General features: G+C 45.2%; 1 protein-coding gene across 1 annotated transcript in view; it reads left to right on the top strand.

Moving 5' to 3' along the window:
* PREX1 (phosphatidylinositol-3,4,5-trisphosphate dependent Rac exchange factor 1) overlaps positions 1 to 19473 on the top strand; it is a gene marked incomplete at its 5' end in the record, with an annotated part of 115040 nt that overhangs the window by 28839 nt on the left and 66728 nt on the right. Inside the window, 3 exon segments of the mRNA XM_077460609.1 lie at positions 4312 to 4387; positions 5401 to 5473; positions 13987 to 14129. Coding sequence (XP_077316735.1) covers positions 4312 to 4387; positions 5401 to 5473; positions 13987 to 14129 — 292 coding nt within the window.

Genomic DNA, 19473 nt, shown 5'->3' with positions numbered 1-19473 from the left:
CATTCTTCTCACCGATCACCAATGTAAGGAACATTCTTCTCACTGATCACCAATGTAAGGAACATTCTTCTCACTGATCACCAATGTAAGGAACATTCTTCTCACTGATCACCAATGTAAGGAACATTCTTCTCACTGATCACCAATGTAAGGAACATTCTTCCCACTGATCACCAATGTAAGGAACATTCTTCTCACTGATCACCAATGTAAGGAACATTCTTCCCACTGATCACCAATGTAAGGAACATTCTTCCCACTGATCACCAATGTAAGGAACATTCTTCTCACTGATCACCAATGTAAGGAACATTCTTCTCACTGATCACCAATGTAAGGAACATTCTTCCCACTGATCACCAATGTAAGGAACATTCTTCTCACTGATCACCAATGTAAGGGACATTCTTCTCACTGATCACCAATGTAAGGAACATTCTTCCCACTGATCACCAATGTAAGGAACATTCTTCTCACTGATCACCAATGTAAGGAACATTCTTCTCACTGATCACCAATGTAAGGAACATTCTTCCCACCGATCACCAATGTAAGGAACATTCTTCTCACTGATCACCAATGAATTGGTTTAAACAGGGGTTCCCCGAGACCTGAAAATTATTTTAAGGGTTTCTCTCTGAAAATGTTGATAAAGACGGCTCTATTGTATTCTCCTTCACTCTTTCCCCTGGCAGCTCCATAAAGGGTTATCATTTTTTTTCCTTCTCCCTTCTTGTTGGGAGTTATTGGAAAGGAAATCTTGATTCGCCCCGAGGTAGTTGGTGTTTTTGGGGTGATACACTTTTGGAAGAAAAGTGGTAGGTTGATCTTTTGGTGTCACCACAATGGAATCTGCCATTTTTGGTCCTTTTGTGATAGAATTCCTCTTGTTTTGAGCTGGCGATGAAAGGGGTTAATGGCAACTGTGGCCTCTCTTCAGGGAAGCGATGGACAGTGTTCTATTACTGAGAGATAATTACACTGAGAATTTTCTCACCTCTGAAATCAGAGTAATTATTAAGAATCTTCCATTAACAGATCCTCCTGACGCTGGTACAGAAATAGCATCTTACTACTAGATGAAGATAGCTAGACTTAACCCTTTCATGTTACCTACAGACATGCCAGATGAAGGATGTGTGCGCTCAGATGGGAGGATGAGAACTCCTCAGTGGTGGCCCTTCCTAGGGAATACTAAACCATCAAGTACAAGTCCAGCCTGACCATCAGTTGAGAAATCCTTCTAGAAGTCCACTCCATAAATCTGATGGTTCCACCATAGTCCCAGGACTGCTTCATAAAGAGTTTAGAATGTATGAATGGGAGTAGATGCAGGAGAGAGCTCTCCATATAATAGACATTCCCATTCTGAAGGGTTTCTCCAGAGCTTCCTAGAAGTTCCTTGAGCTGTCTGATTGACCTCCAATATGATGGTGCCTGCATAGTTCCAGGGCCACTTCATAAAGAGTTTGGAGTGGATAAAGGGTAGTAGATGCAGGAGAGAGTTTTCCGTATAATAGACATTATCCTTCTGAAAGGTTCCTCCAGAGGTTACTAGAAGTTTCTTGAGCTGTGACTGATTGACCTCCATTCTGATGGTTCCACCATAGTTCCAGGACCGCTCCATAAAGAGTTTAGAATGTAGAAAGGGGAGTAGATGCAGGAGAGAGCTCCCCATATAATAGACATTCTCATTCTGATGGGTTCCTCCAGAGCTTCCTAGAAGTTCCATGAGCTCTGAAAATGCAGACGGAGAGGGTGTAAATCTCACGCCGTGCCATACCCATATCCGCAGCAGGTCTCCAAGTTTAAGACTGATGGAACTGATGGTTCCCCAATAGTTCCAGAATGACTCCATAAAGAGTTTAGAGTGAATAAAAGGGAGTGAATGCAGAACAGGGATCTCCATATAATAGACATTCTCATTCTTAAGGGTTCCTCCAGAGGTTTCTAGGGCTTCCTGAAGCTGTGGCTGATTGACCTCCAATCTGATGGTGCCACCATAGTTCTAGGACCGCTCCATAAAGAGTTTGGAGTCAATAAAGGGGAGTAGATGCAGCAGAGAGCTCTCCATATAATAGACATTCTTATTCGAATGGGTTCCTCCAGACTCGGTTTCTCGGGCTTCCTGGAGCTGTGGTTGATTGACCTTCAATAGGATGGTTCCTGCACAGTTCCAGGACCAACACCAGCTGGCAGAACCAGCGCTATGACACCAATGGTCTTTTTAACTGTCTAGAAAGGTGGAATTCTGACCACCACTGTAGGATATGCATTATTACTGGCTTGTAGGGGCATTCCCTAGGTCGGCCACATTTGCTGTTGTACCCTTCCACTGAGATCTCTCTGAATAGTTTTGGTAACAACCGTCATTTTATGGTATATCTGTTTACAGTGGTGGAATTGCAGTTATCTGTACATATAGCAGCTTTCTCTGGCTCAGCATGTAGTGCCCATAGGCCAGAAGAGTTCTCGGCGGGGGGCGGGTTTATAGTAGGGCTGAAACAACTAATCGATTAATCTAGGGCTGAAACAACGAATCGATTAATTGGCAACTAATCGATTATGAAATTAATCGATTACTATTTTCATAATCGATTAATCGGCCAGTAACAAAATGGGGTTAAAGTTAACGAGTCTGATGATATTTACTAGATTGACCCTTTAATAGTATATCTCTCCTCTAATAGTATATAAAGTATATCATTCCTCAAATAGTATATACAGTATATCTCTTCTAATAGTACCGGTATATACAGTATATCTCTCTTCTAATAGTATATAGAGCATATCTCCTCTAATAGTATATACAGTACATCTCTTCTGTCTGTTATTTTCAGAGTGAATTAGATATTTTGCTCCCTAACCATATAGTTGGTTATTTATATTTATCACTGCATATAGAGATATTTAAGATTAAATTGCCTTATTTTTTATTTTTTTTAAGGTTATTAACCGATTAATCGATTAATAATCGGCCAACTAATCAATTATGAAAATAATCGTTAGTTGCAGCCCTAGATTAATCGACAACGAATCAATTATGAAATTAATCGATTACTATTTTCATAATCGATTAATCGACCAGCAACAAAATGGGGTTAAAGTTAATGAGTCTGATGATATTTACCAGATTGACCATTTAATAGTATATCTCTCCTCTAATAGTATATGCAGTATATATCCTCTAATAGTATATACACTATATATCCTCTAATAGTCTATACACTATATCTCTCCTCTAATAATATATGCAGAATATCTCTTATAATAGTTATACAGTATATCTCCTCTAATAGTATATGCAGTATATATCCCCTATAATAGTATATACAGTATATCTCTCCTCTAATAGTATATACAGTATATATCTTCTAATAGTATATACAGTATATATCTTCTAATAGTATATTCAGTATATATCTTCTAATAGTATATAAAGTATATCTCTGCTATAATGGTATATACAGTATATATCCTCTAATAGTATATACACTATATCTCTCCTCTAATGGTACATACAGTATATCTCTCCTCTAATAATATATACATTATATCTCTTATAATAGTTATACAGTATATCTCCTCTAATAGTATATGCAGTATATCTCTCCTCTAATAGTATATGCAGTATATCTCTCCTCTAATAGTATATACAGTGTATATCTAATAGTATATACAGTGTATATCTAATAGTATATACAGTGTATATCTAATAGTATATACAGTGTATATCTTATAGTATATACAGTATATATCTTCTAATAGTATATACAGTATATCTCTGCTATAATGGTATATATATAGTATATATCCTCTAATGGTATATACAGTATATATAATCTAATAGTATATACAGTAGAGTATATCTTCAATCGTTTATACAGTATATCTCCTCTAACAGTATATACAGTATATATCCCCTCTAATATACAGTATATCTCTTCTGTCTGTTATTCTCAGAGTAGATTAGATATTTTGCTCCCTAACCATATAGTCGGTTATTTATATTTACCACGGAATAGAGATATTTAAGAATAAATTGCCTTTTTTTTAAACTTTACATATTTAACTAAATTATACACCACACTTTTTTCTAAGGTTATTAACCGATTAATCGAAACAATAATCAGCCAACGAATTGTTTATGAAAATAATGGTTAGTTGCAGCCTTAGATTATAGTGACCCCCAACAATGAGAACTGTAGAGTATGGGCTGTTCTGTACTGTGATGGAGGATGAAGAGTTTGTTGGTTGATGTAAATGTTGGTCTTCTGATGTTATCTAATGTATCGTTTCCTCTCTTTCCAGAGATCGTGATTATCACCTGAAGACCTACAAGTCCGTCATCCCGGGCAGTAAACTGGTGGACTGGCTGATATCACAGGTAAGGAGATGAGTTATCCATGACCCCCATGATCACCGGGAGATCTGAACGGTGCCGCTTTATTTATTTATTTCTTTGGCCAATCACAGTGGTCACATGATGGTCGATCCGCCCATCAAACACCAGCAGAAAATATTGTCTGAGACGTTTTATCAGCTTCCCGCGAACTTCCCGCCTCGGAATTACGGAACAAATGCTGCTGCTGATTACGGAGCAGATATGAGCCGGCGGGGGTGGGAATTTTTTATTTTCAGTTTTTTGCTCATTAATTTGGTTTTGATGTTGGCAGACGCGATCGCGGGCGATCGGGCAATTTTTGGAAACGTTCTCGCCTCTGCGCGCGTTGCTGACGCAGCGCAGCCTCGTGACACTTCCAGATAAACACGGCCTTTGATTTGATCTCTCGGCACCATCGAGTTCATACGCTTTGGCCGCAGACGCGTGCAGCTGAGTGACATCACCCCCACCCCCGATGGCTGACATCTCCCTGACCCCCGTCGCCGCCGTCGTCTCTCTGGAAGTCTCAGACAATCTGCAAGAATTGGAAAGTTTTCTCCACTTTTTTTTTTCCGCCTCTGCCTTTTTTCCGAAGGGATCCGAGCCGGCGGCGCATTCAGAGATGGAAACAATCTCAGGAAAATAAAAGCTGAGATGATTTCCTCCCGCCGCGACGTTAAGGATCCGTAGGGGCCGATGACGTTTCAATCGAGTGCGTTTTTTTTTTTTGGCTGCCGGCGGCGCTCGGCTCCCAACAATGTCCCTCATTAGCCGTTAAAAAACAATCCGCTCCCCATTTAGCTGCCATCAGCCGTCAATAAAACTTCCTGTTTTCTGCGGCCAGGAGAAGCGCGGCGCTATTTATACAAAGCATGAATGAACGCAGCGGGAGGGAGGGAGGTAGCGGGTAATTGTTCAGCGGGGGGGGGGAATTCTGGGTAATTCCAAGCATTCTTCAGCAGATAAAAAGTAATGGGGGTGTCTTTTTTTTTTTTTTCTTTTTTTTTCTTTTTTAGGGCGACTGTCAGACGAGAGAGGAGGCCGTCGCTCTTGGCGTTGGGCTCTGTAACAACGGATTCATGCATCATGGTAAGCTGAAGGACCTGGCTTCTAGGCCCGATAAATGCTGGTGCTCCCAGACCGCAGCTAGAGGGCGCTAAAGGTGAACTCCAGGCCGACCGCTAAATAAACAGATGAGATCCATATAAGAGAGCTGTCACCTGCCAAAAGGATCCAGTCCTGAGATTTGCCCCAGCTCTGCCCCTTGGCACAGCCCTGGCAGGGGAGGAGACCTGATTTTTCTCTGCTGTCAGTAACACTTTCAGGTCTTGCCCCTCCCCCTTCCCCAGCTTGTGACTGGACAGTGAAAGGAGAAGCAGCAGACTGATGAGCTCATCTGCCAAAAGGATCCAGTCCTGAGATTTGCCCCAGCTCTGACCCTTGGCACAGCCCTGGCAGGGGAGGAGACCTGATTTTTCTCTGCTGTCAGTAACACTTTCAGGTCTTGCCCCTCCCCCTTCCCCAGCTTGTGACTGGACAGTGAAAGGAGAAGCAGCAGACTGATGAGCTCATCTGCCAAAAGGATCCAGTCCTGAGATTTGCCCCAGCTCTGCCCCTTGGCACAGCCCTGGCAGGGGAGGAGACCTGATTTTTCTCTGCTGCCAGTAACACTTTCAGGTCTTGCCCCTCCCCCTTCCCCAGCTTGTGACTGGACAGTGAAAGGAGAAGCAGCAGACTGATGAGCTCATCTGCCAAAAGGATCCAGTCCTGAGATTTGCCCCAGCTCTGCCCCTTGGCACAGCCCTGGCAGGGGAGGAGACCTGATTTTTCTCTGCTGTCAGTAACACTTTCAGGTCTTGCCCCTCCACCCCTCCCCCCCCTCCTCAGCTTGTGACTGGACAGTGAAAGGAGAAGCAGCAGACTGATGAGCTCATCTGTCACTCTGCTCTACTATCAGCTTATCCCGTTAGCACTGCAGCACAACCGATTGCCTCTTTTTCTACAGTGCCTTGAAAAAAGTATTCATACCCCTTGACAATTTCCACATTTTGTCATGTTACAACCAAAAACATAAATGTATTTTATTGGGATTTTATGTGATGGACCAACACAAAGTGTCACATAATTGTGAAGTGGAAAAAAATGATAAATGATACAAATAAATATGCGAAAAGTGTGGGGGGGGGGGGCATTTGTATTCGTCCCCCTTTACTCTGATACCCCTAACTAAAATTTAGAGGAACCAATTGCCTCCAGAAGTCATCTGATTAGTAAATAGAGTCCCACCTGTGTGTCATTTAATCTCTGTATAAATGCAGCTGTTCTGTGAAGCCCTCAGAGGTTTGTTAGAGAACCTTAGTGAAGAAACAGCATCATGAAGGCCAAGGAACACACCAGACAGGTCAGGGATAAAGTTGTGGAGAAGTATAAAGCAGGGTTGGGTTATAAAAAAAAAAAATCTCCCAAGCTTTTGAACATCTCACGGAGCTCTGTTCAATCCATCATCGGAAAATGGAAAAGAGTATGGGCACAACTGCAAACCTACCAAGACACGGCCGTCCACCTAAAACAGGCTTTCTCAACCTTTTTACCCCAAAGGAACCCTTGGGATTATTTTCAGGTCTCAGGGAACCCTGCTAAAAACAGTCCATTGGTGGTCTTTGGGAAATCGGCCTTTGCGTTGGCGGTGGTACAGCGAGAAGAATACTTCCTTTACAGACGTGGTTCTGGCTCTGCCAAGTGGTGTTGAACCTGGAACTAGGCAGTCACCATCACATGATGGGTCAGTTGGTCACTGCTCAAGGAACCCTTGGTGACCTCTGAAGAAACCCTAGAGTTCCACGGAACCCTGGTTGAGAATGGCTGACCTAAACTGACCGGGCCGGGCAAGGAGAGCATTCATCAGAGAAGAGCCAAGAGGTCCATGGTAACTCTGGAGGAGCTGCAGAGATCCACAGCTCAGGGGGGAGAATCTGTCCACAGGACAACTATTAGTCGTCTCTCCACAAATCTGCCCTTTATGGAAGAGTGACAAGAAGAAAGACATTGGAGAAAGAAAGTCATAAGAAGTCCTGTTTGTAGTTTGTGAGAAGCCATGTGGGGGAGGGGGCAGCAAACATGTGGAAGAAGGTGATCTGGTCAGAGGAGACCAAAATTCAACTTTATGGCCTAAAAGCAAAACGCTATGTGTGGGGAAAACTAACACCGCCCATCCCCCGAACACACCATCCCCACCGTGAGACATGGTGGTGGCAGCATCATGTGGTGGGGATGGTTTTCTTCAGCAGGGACAGGGAAGCTGGTCAGAGTTGATGGGAAGATGGATGGAGACAAATACAGGACAATCTTAGAAGAAAACCTGTTAGAGTCGGCAAAAGACTTGAGACCGGGGCGGAGGTTCCCCTTCCAGCAGGACAACGACCCGAAACATCCAGCCAGAGCTACAATGGAATGGTTTACATCAAAGCATATTCATGTGTTAGAATGGCCCAGTCACAGTCCAGACCTAAATCCCATTGAGAATCTGTGGCCAGACTTGAAAATTGCTGATCACAGACGCTCTCCATCCAATCTGACAGAGCTTGAGATATTTTACAAAGAAGAAGAATGGGCAGAAATGTCCTCTCTAGATGGGCAAAGCTGGTAGAGACACCCCCAAAAAGACTTGTAGAGAAAGGGGGTTCTACAAAGTATTGACTCCGGGGGGCGCCATACAAATGCCCCTCCCCCCACACTTTTCACATATTTATTTGTATCATTTATCATTTTCCTTCCACTTCACAATTATGTGACACTTTGTGTTGGTCCATCACATAAAATCCCAATAAAATACATTTATGTTTTTGGTTGGTAACATGAAAAAATGTGAGGAATTTCAAGGGATATGAATACTTTTTCAAGGCACTGTATGGGTTTCTCCCTTTCAGTCTGAGCTCTGCTGTTCAGCAGACTGCAAGAGTCTGAAACAAGTCAAATAAAGGATTACATTCCCCCCCCCCCCCGCTACCCAAAATGCTGCATTACATAATATTCTTCCCTTTCCTCAACTTCCTCCTGCAGTTCAATAACACTTAGGCCTTGTCCCGCCCCCTCGCCAGTGACTGGACAGTGAATGGAGAACCAGCAGACTGATGAGCTCATCTCTCTGTCACTCTGCTCTCTCCTCCTATCAGCCTGCTTACCTTTCCTCAACTTCCTCCGGGAAGCCCTTAGGCGAGGAAGACGTCGTTCTGCTTCCGGACAGATCCCGGGGAATGCTGAGTATCCCAAATCTCATGAGAAGACGATCCTGAACTGCTCTGCTGCATCTTCCTGTGGGATTTGGGCCGCTCGGCATTCCCGGGGCTCCCGCCGGTCGGAGGATGATGAGTCGGGGGAAGGTGACTATATTATCGAGCTGTTCTTCTATGGAGGGGGAGGGGGCACCTTGAATGAGCATTTGTATCTTTTGTAGCTGCCGTTTTTTTGGCGTTGAGGCCTCTTGCACGCTGGGGGGGGGGGGGGGTGTAAATGCTGTGCGTGAATCCTGGCATTTTAGTGCACCAGGGAGGGACAAGTCCAGCCTTGCTGTCTGCAGCTTGTCAAAGTCTATGGCAGGCGGTGGCTGGGTGATACAGTGGTCGTGTTTAGAGTGCTGTGCGTTCCTATGGAGCACTGAAGACCTGCATTTTCATCCCTGAACGCATATGTGAGGCTGGGCGCTTGTTACCTACTGGGTGCACTAAAACGCAGCGGTTAGACCCCCCCGTGTGCAGGGGGCCTGACACACACACAGGTAAAAATGATTCCGCCGCAATGATCACTTTCACTTCTGTTCTATTATTAATGGGCACTCAACCTGCGACCCTCCAGCTGTTGCAGAACTACAAGTCCCATCATGCCTCTGCCTGTGGGAGTCATGCTTGTAACTGTCAGCCTTGCAATGCCTCATGGGAATTGTAGTTCTGCAGCAGCTGGAGGCATGGGGCGTAGGTACAGAGGTCACAGGGGTCGCAATGCAACCCAGCCACATGCTCCAGGGTTGCCTGGATGGGGGGGGGGGGGGCGGGGGGCATGTAAAGAAACCAATCCCTCCATGCAGACTCTGAATGCCTGCTTCTTCTCCTCTCCCTCCTGCAGACATTCAGCGGCTGCAGGAGAGAAATGGAGGGCGTCGGTTTCTCTACATGCCGCTCCCATCCCCTCCCTGTCCTGCTGCCCCGGACCCCTGTGTGCTTCCCTGGTGCCCCCTCCCCCGCTTGCAGCGCTGCCATGTATCCCCCTCATGCCAGCTGCTGCGGGGATACTGTCAGGTATGGAGAGCGGCGAAGGAGCCAGTAAATGTGCCATTTACTGGCCCCTTCCTTGTCTTGATCAATAGAGTCAGTAATCCGTACCAATCAATGACTTTGTTTTTTTTTAGATATATTTTTTTTATTATTATTTATTCATAGCCGGGGCATAGTAAACTGTTTGCTATGCTTCAGTTTATGAATGAACGGGGGAGCCTCTGTACAGAGCTATTCCTGTTCATTCAGCCTGTGCAGCTGAGGCTACAGGGGAAAGGGACTGATGAATCTGTCCTCAAAAGTGGCAAGAGGGGTTTAGACCCCTGATACTTCACCAAAGCCCCTCCTAAAAAAACATGTAATAACATTAAAAAAATTCTATAAAAAAAGGTAAAAAATTATAAAAAAAAACTCCTGGCACAAGTGGCAGAACTACTGGGGGTTGCATCCGGTTTGTCAGGTAGAAAGATAGCAGCATGTATCGTGTCCCAGTCCAGCCTGGAAATGACGTGTGTGCGTAGCAAGCTCCGCCTTACGCGTTTCATCGTGGGACGTCGCCTGAGGCGGTCTCAGGCGACGTCCTATGACGAAACGCGTAAGGAGGAGCTCGGTACACATCCTTTCCGGTCTGTGGAATGCATGACGGCCTGTATCGCCTGGACTGGGACGTGGTCCGTGTTGCTAACTTTCTACCTGACGAACCTGATTTTAAATATACAAATTTTTGTAATATAAAATATTTTAAATAAATAGCCCATCCGGATTTATACTATGAGTGTCCCTCTCCTATATATATATATATATATATATATATATATATATATGTATGTATGTGTATGTGTATGTATGTGTGTGTATGTATATATATATATGAGGGTATTCCACCAGAGTCATGGAGGAGGGGATTACTGGAACCTGACCCAAGTTTTTCAATCTGATTTTCTATATAGTTATTTGTTTATTTCTTCATCGTGCTTCTGTCTGTGAGGAGTATTTAGGAGGAACTCCTCCCTTGTGTGTTTCTTGATGAACTTTGATGAGAGCTTCTTCAGGGAACCCTCGGGGGGCCCCAGTGCTAGAAGCCATAAAGGGCCCCAGGCTCTGGAAGCCCTTAAGGGGGCGGCTGCAGCCTAACCTACACCTAAGCGCGGAAAGTATTTAATTTTCATATCTCCTGCCGTGTTGATTGCTGGCAGACATGGCGGCCAATCGCCGCGGATAAGTCGGTGTTTTTGCTGCTTCATGTCTGGATCTTTTTATAGCGGAGTTTTGTGGTTGGGGGAACTCTTGAGTGGTGCCCAACCCCCACCCCCGACGAGTGCTGCAGCCTGTAATTGTCTGGAAGACGGAGAGACGCTTGTAGCCTCGTCCTCGCCACCTATTGCATTGGATTCACATCCCCCTCCTCCGCTCCGGACGCGGGACAGTTTTGTCATTACCACGTGGATGGGGATTGGTCACCAGATCACCGACAAGCTTCCTACAAAGCCAAAAGCTCCTTTTATTACAGGATCATAGAGATAGGAGAAGTCTTGGGGGATCTTACAGGGACCCTCCATCAGACGTGTGATGACTGATACCTGATGAAGAGTCCCTGCAAAGGCCCCCCCGAAACTTTGCCTATATATGTGATTGTAGTGCTACCCCCATAGGGGCCGCTGGATTAACTGGTTCTTTCCCAAAAGAGTGGCGGAAGGCCGCCATTCACACAGGCAGCAGCAGCGCTGGCACAAGGTCCTCCATCGCCATGCCAAACTTTGTGTACTGGTCCAAATCATTTTGGTGGGGGGGTTGTTTGTTAGGGGTTGGGCTTCGCCCCCTTAATTCCAGTGAAGGGAACTCTTCATACCAAGACATTTTGGACAATTTCATGTTCCCAACTTTGTGGGAACAGTTTGGGGGACGGCCCCTTCCTGTTCCAACATGACTGCCCACCAGTGCACAAAGCAAGGTCCATAAAGACATGGATGAGCGAGTTTGCGGTGGAGGAACTTGACTGGCCTGCACAGAGTCCTGACTTCAACCTGATAGAAAACCTTTGGGATGAATTAGAGCCGAGACTGCGAGCCAGGCCTTCTCACCCAACATCAGTGCCTGACCTCACAAATGCTCTTCTGGAAGAACGGTCAAACATTCCCATAGACACATCTCCCAAACCTTGTGGACGGCCTTACATAGTTAGTAAGGTTAAATAAAGACACCAGTCCATCCAGTTCAACCTGAGTGAGTGTCTACAATTGTCCCTATCCCTGTACATTGCACACTCACATCAGTCCCTACCCTCAAGCAGCCCACAATCCAAAGTCCCCATTCATATATTAGGGCTAATTTTGGAGACAATTAACCTCCCTGCATGTCTTTGGAGGCCTTCCCAGAAGAGGTGAAGCTGTTATAGCTGCAAAGGGCGGGGCCAACTCCATAGTGAACCCTCCGGACTAAGACTGGCATGGCATTAAAGTTCATGTGCGTGCAAGGGTGTCCCAATACTTTTGACAATACAGTTTATGTATATATAATACATGCACACTGTATGGGCTTGTGTACACAGGGCTTGGGCTTGCAGTGATGGCGTCAGGTTGAAATCAGTCTGGGACTTTTCTGAGATCATTCAGATGCAGCTTTCCCCAACTTTTTCATTCCCCGGCTTAGTTGAGGTAGGCAGAACACTTTGGTGGGGTTGGGTCTGCCAGGCCTCTTGATCCTTGACCTCTGGGGGCCCGCCTGCTGACCTTTGGAGGAGGTCCCTATTCCAATCCCTGAGTCCTAACCTTGTTCTTCAAAGGGAAACCTGACCCCTAACCTGAAACAACTATCCCTAACCCAACCCCCTAACCCCAACACTATCCCTAACCCAACCCCCTAACCCCCAACACTATCCCTAACCCAACCCCTAACCCCCAACACTATCCCCAACACTATCCCAACCCCTAACCCCAAACACTATCCCTAACCCAACCCCTGACCCCCAACACTATCCCTAACCCAACCCCTAACCCCCAACACTATCCCTAACCCAACCCTTAACCCCCAACACTATCCCCAACCCCTAACCACACTATCCTAAACTATTACCCCAACCCCTAACCCCCAACACTATCCCTAACCCAACCCCTAACCCCAAACACTATCCCTAACCCAACCCCTGACCCCCAACACTATCCAACCCTAACCCAACACTATCCTACCCCAACCCCTAACCCCCAACACTATCTCTAACCCAACCCTTAACCCCCAACACTATCCCTACCCCAACCCCTAACCCCCAACACTATCCCTACCCCAACCCCTAACCCCAACACTATCCTACCCCAACCCTAACCCCAACACTATCCCTAACCTAACCCCAACACTATCCCTAACCTAACCCCAACACTATCCTAACCCAACCCCCAACACTATCCCTAACCCCCAACACTATCCCTACCCCAACCCTAACCCCCAACATTATCCCTAACCCAACCCCTAACCCCCAACACTATCCCTAACCCAACCCTAACCCCCAACACTATCCCTAACCTACCCCCAACACTATCCCTATCCCAACCCCTAACCCCCAACACGATCCCTACCCAAACCCCCAACACTATACCTAACCAACCCCTAACCCCCAACACTATCCCTACCCTAACCCCAACACTATCCCTACCCCAACCCCTAACCCCCAACACTATCCCTAACCCAACCCTTAACCCCCAACACTATCCCTACCCCAACCCCTAACACTATCCCTAACCCAGCCCCTAACCCCAACCCCTTACCCCCAACACTATCCCTAACCCAACCCCTAACCCCCAACACTATCCCTAACCCAACCCCTAACCCCCAACACTATCCCTAACCTAACCCCCAACACTATCCCTAACCCAACCCCTAACCCCCAACACAATCCCTACCCTAACCCCCAACACTATCCCTACCCCTAACCCCCAACACGATCCCTACCCCTAACCCCCAACACGATCCCTACCCAAACCCCCAACACTATCCCTAACCCCCAACACTATCCCTAACCCAGCCCCTAACCCCCAACACTATCCCTACCCCAACCCCTAACCCCCAACACTATCCCTTACCCAACCCCTAACCCCCAACACTATCCCTACCCCAACCCCTAACCCCCAACACTATCCCTACCCCAACCCCTAACCCCCAACACTATCCCTACCCCAACCCCTAACCCTCCCGTTGACCTCCTTCAATCAGGCTTTGCATTGCCATAGAATGGGCTCAGTAACACAGGCCTTATATGTTTTGCACACGTAGCTCGTCGTCTATAAACCGCGGCAAGGTCATGCCATCCTCTGTATTAACTCTCCGCCATCTTGTCTCCCTCAGTCCTGGAGAAGAGCGAATTCAAAGACGAATCGCAGTTTTTCCGATTCCACGCCGACGAGGAGATGGAGGGGACGAGCTCCAAGAACAAGCAGCTCCGGAACGACTTCAAACTGATAGAGAACATCCTGGCCAAGACCCTTCTGGTAAGAAGCCCCCCAGTACTGGCCACACGGCCTCCGTATTTGTAGGTGAGGCCTCTGTCAGGAGACGATGGCAGCCGAGCCGCGGTGTCATAAATAAAGGTCAGGGTGGGGGTGGATTGTGCTGACTTATTCCTTATCAGAGGATCTTGTGTAACGTTACCCGACTCGGCTCACTCTGCAGGTTGTGGTGGCACAAGACCTCTCCTCCTCCGCAGCACACAGACGAGCCTCATCCTTCTAAGCGGAAACCACACACTGCTCGCTTAGGTGTTAGCATTAAACTCGATGCAGAATAAGACACATATTGGGTGGTTTTGTGTTTTATTATTAGATATCCGGCAACTGAATTTTCAGCATCCATGCAACACAAGTGTCAGAAACTAACATTATATCCTAAAGACACAAATAGTGATGTGTGTGATGAAGACACAACTAAAATCCCTACAAACCCCCCTTCATTTCATCTCAGTATAGTGGGAAGAATGTTCCTTACATTGGTGATCAGTGAGAAGAATGTTCCTTACATTGGTGATCAGTGAGAAGAATGTTCCTTACATTGGTGATCAGTGAGAAGAATGTTCCTTACATTGGTGATCAGTGGGAAGAATGTTCCTTACATTGGTGATCAGTGAGAAGAATGTCCCTTACATTGGTGATCAGTGAGAAGAATGTTCCTTACATTGGTGATCAGTGAGAAGAATATTCCTTACATTGGTGATCAGTGGGAAGAATGTTCCTTACATTGGTGATCAGTGAGAAGAATGTCCCTTACATTGGTGATCAGTGAGAAGAATGTTCCTTACATTGGTGATCAGTGGGAAGAATGTTCCTTACATTGGTGATCAGTGAGAAGAATATTCCTTACATTGGTGATCAGTGAGAAGAATGTTCCTTACATTGGTGATCAGTGAGAAGAATATTCCTTACATTGGTGATCAGTGAGAAGAATGTTCCTTACATTGGTGATCAGTGAGAAGAATATTCCTTACATTGGTGATCAGTGAGAAGAATGTTCCTTACATTGGTGATCAGTGGGAAGAATGTTCCTTACATCGGTGATCAGTGAGAAGAATGTTCCTTACATTGGTGATCAGTGAGAAGAATGTTCCTTACATTGGTGATCAGTGGGAAGAATGTTCCTTACATTGGTGATCAGTGAGAAGAATGTTCCTTACATTGGTGATCAGTGGGAAGAATGTTCCTTACATTGGTGATCAGTGAGAAGAATGTTCCTTACATTGGTGATCAGTGGGAAGAATGTTCCTTACATTGGTGATCAGTGAGAAGAATGTTCCTTACATTGGTGATCAGTGGGAAGAACGTTCCTTACATTGGTGATCAGTGAGAAGAATGTTCCTTACATTGGTGATCAGTGAGAAGAATGTTCCTTACATTGGTGATCAGTGGGAAGAACGTTCCTTACATTGGTGATCAATGAGAAGAATGATCCTTACATTGGTGATCAGTGGGAAGAACGTTCCTTACATTGGTGATCAGTGAGAAGAATGTTCCTTACATTGGTGATCAGTGAGAAGAATGATCCTTACATTGGTGATCAGTGGGAAGAACGTTCCTTACATTGGTGATCAGTGAGAAGAATGTTCCTTACATTGGTGATCAGTGAGAAGAATGTTCCTTACATTGGTGATCAGTGAGAAGAATGATCCTTACATTGGTGATCAGTGAGAAGAATGTTCCTTACATTGGTGATCAGTGAGAAGAATGCCCCTTACATTGGTGATCAGTGAGAAGAATGTTCCTTACATTGGTGATCAGTGAGAAGAATGTTCCTTACATTGGTGATCAGTGAGAAGAATGTTCCTTACATTGGTGATCAGTGAGAAGAATGTTCCTTACATTGGTGATCAGTGGGAAGAATGTTCCTTACATTGGTGATCAGTGAGAAGAATTGTTCCTTACATTGGTGATCAGTGAGAAGAATGTTCCTTACATTGGTGATCAGTGAGAAGAATGTTCCTTACATTGGTGATCAGTGGGAAGAATGTTCCTTACATTGGTGATCAGTGGGAAGAATGTTCCTTACATTGGTGATCAGTGAGAAGAATGTTCCTTACATTGGTGGTCAGTGAGAAGAATGTTCCTTACATTGGTGATCAGTGAGAAGAATGTTCCTTACATTGGTGATCAGTGGGAAGAATGTTCCTTACATTGGTGATCAGTGAGAAGAATGTTCCTTACATTGGTGATCAGTGAGAAGAATGTTCCTTACATTGGTGATCAGTGAGAAGAATGTCCCTTACATTGGTGATCAGTGAGAAGAATGTTCCTTACATTGGTGATCAGTGAGAAGAATGTTCCTTACATTGGTGATCAGTGAGAAGAATGTTCCTTACATTGGTGATCAGTGGGAAGAATGTTCCTTACATTGGTGATCAGTGAGAAGAATGTTCCTTACATTGGTGATCAGTGAGAAGAATGCTCCTTACATTGGTGATCAGTGAGAAGAATGTTCCTTACATTGGTGATCAGTGGGAAGAATGTTCCTTACATTGGTGATTAGTGGGAAGAATGTTCTTACATTGGTGATCAGTGAGAAGAATTTTCCTTACATTGGTGATCAGTGAGAAGAATGTTCCTTACATTGGTGATCAGTGAGAAGAATGTTCCTTACATTGGTGATCAGTGGGAAGAATGTTCCTTACATTGGTGATCAGTGGGAAGAATGTTCCTTACATTGGTGATCAGTGGGAAGGATGTTCCTTACATTGGTGATCAGTGGGAAGAATGCTCCTTACATTGGTGATCAGTGAGAAGAATGTTCCTTACATTGGTGATCAGTGAGAAGAATGTTCCTTACATTGGTGATCAGTGAGAAGAATGTTCCTTACATTGGTGATCGGTGAGAAGAATGTTCCTTACATTGGTGATCAGTGAGAAGAATGTTCCTTACATTGGTGATCGGTGAGAAGAATGTTCCTTACATTGGTGATCAGTGAGAAGATGTTCCTTACATTGGTGATCAGTGAGAAGAATGTCCCTTACATTGGTGATCAGTGAGAAGAATGTTCCTTACATTGGTGATCAGTGAGAAGAATGTTCCTTACATTGGTGATCGGTGAGAAGAAATGTTCCTTACATTGGTGATCAGTGAGAAGAATGTTCCTTACATTGGTGATCAGTGAGAAGAATGTCCCTTACATTGGTGATCGGTGAGAAGAATGTTCCTTACATTGGTGATCAGTGAGAAGAATGTTCCTTACATTGGTGATCAGTGAGAAGAATGTTCCTTACATTGGTGATCGGTGAGAAGAATGTTCCTTACATTGGTGATCAGTGAGAAGAATGTTCCTTACATTGGTGATCGGTGAGAAGAATGTTCCTTACATTGGTGATCAGTGAGAAGAATGTTCCTTACATTGGTGATCAGTGAGAAGAATGTTCCTTACATTGGTGATCAGTGAGAAGAATGTTCCTTACATTGGTGATCAGTGAGAAGAATGTTCCTTACATTGGTGATCGGTGAGAAGAATGTTCCTTACATTGGTGATCAGTGGGAAGAATGTTCCTTACATTGGTGATCAGTGAGAAGAATGTTCCTTACATTGGTGATCAGTGAGAAGAATGTTCCTTACATTGGTGATCAGTGAGAAGAATGTTCCTTACATTGGTGATCAGTGAGAAGAATGTTCCTTACATTGGTGATCAGTGGGAAGAATGTTCCTTACATCGGTGAGGTTGAGGTGACCCCCGTCCAGCACTTGGGTCGGGTTAGTTCTTCAGTTTCCTCCATGTGAAGGGCTGGCTGTACGATCGGCGAGGAATCTGCGTCTTGTTTACAGCGAGAGGCCCAAACACTGTAATTAGGGTCAGGCAGATGTTTTACACATTGCGGGAATTTTGTAGTCTTTTATTTGTGGATATAAATAGCTCTCCTGCATTCCTCACCACCCCGGACGGCTGCACAGAAATAGAACTTTCCTTCCACGCTCCCTACTTTGACTTCACGATAAATGCCGCGTCCTGAAAGCGAGGAGCGGCGCTCCGCAATTAGCAGAGGGACCGCAGGAGAAAACCTCAGAACAGGAATGCCGGCTACAGGAGGCCAACCTGTGCCGTGAGCCTGCTATGGGCCACCACTCTCCTGTGCTTGGGTGGTGGTCAGGGATGGAGCTCCCCCTACAGGCCATCTTATGTCATGCTGGCAGAATAGAACAAAACGTGGATCTGTTTAATTTTAGGAGAAAATATTTACACATCTTGGGGTATTTTTGTAACGTTTATCCAAAACATATATTTCCGCAGCTTTTTTTAGGGATCGGAAAAAAACTGCGGCATTATCTAAAGGTATTCTGAACTGTCTAGAGCAGACGGCTACTATATAGACACAGTCAGGTTATGGTGGGTCCATAGCTAAAAATGAACTGGACATGCTGAGACATGTAGTTCCTCCAACAGACATGGTCAGCCTATGGAACTTCCATGGCAAAAAATGAACTGGGCATGCTGAGACAGTATCTGATAAAAGTAAGTACACCCCTCACATTTGTGTAAATCTTTTCTCTCTCTTGTCATGTGACAACACTGAAGAAATGACACTTGTCTACAATGTAAAGTAGTGAGTGTACAGCTTGTATAACAGTGTAAATTTCCTGTCCCCTCAAAATAACTCAACACACAGCCATTAATGTCTAAACCGCTGGCAACAAAAGTCAGTACACCCCTAAGTGAAAATCTCCAAATTGGGCCCAATTAGCCATTTTCCCTCCCCGATGTCATGTGACTCGTTAATGTTACAAGGTCTCGAGTGTGAATGGGGAGCAGGTGTGTTAAATTTGGTGTTATCGCTCTCACTCTCTCATACTGGTCACTGGAAGTACAACATGGCACCTCATGGCAAAGAACTCTCTGAGGATCTGAAGATAAGAATTGTTGCTCTACATAAAGATGGCCTAGGCTATAAGAAGATTGCCAAGACCCTGAAACTGAGCTGCAGCACGGTGGCCAAGACCATACAGCGGTATAACAGGACAGGTTCCCCTCAGAACAGGCCTCGCCATGGGCCACCAAAGAAGTTGAGGTCACGTGATCAGCGTCATATCCAGAGGTTGTCTTTGGGAAATAGACGTATGAGTGCTGCCAGCATTGCGGGTCAGCCTGTCAGGGCTCAGACCATACGTCGCACACTGCATCAAATAGATCTGCATGACTGTCATCCCACAAGGAAGCCTTTCTAAAGATGATGCACAAGAAAGACCACAAACAGTTTGCTGAAGACAAGCAGACTAAGGAGATGGATTACGGGAACCATGTCCTGTGGTCTGATGAGACCAAGATAAAGGTATTTGGTGTCAGATGGTGTCAGGCGTGTGTGGGGGCAACCAGG

This window comes from Lithobates pipiens, unplaced genomic scaffold, assembly GCF_037356315.1.
Source record: "Lithobates pipiens isolate NorthernLeopardFrog02 unplaced genomic scaffold, aLitPip1_a1.2 Scaffold_28, whole genome shotgun sequence".
Taxonomy (NCBI): Eukaryota; Metazoa; Chordata; class Amphibia; order Anura; family Ranidae; genus Lithobates; species Lithobates pipiens.
The sequence above is the reverse complement of the archived record's forward strand: the minus strand, read 5'-3'. Positions and strand labels throughout refer to the sequence as shown.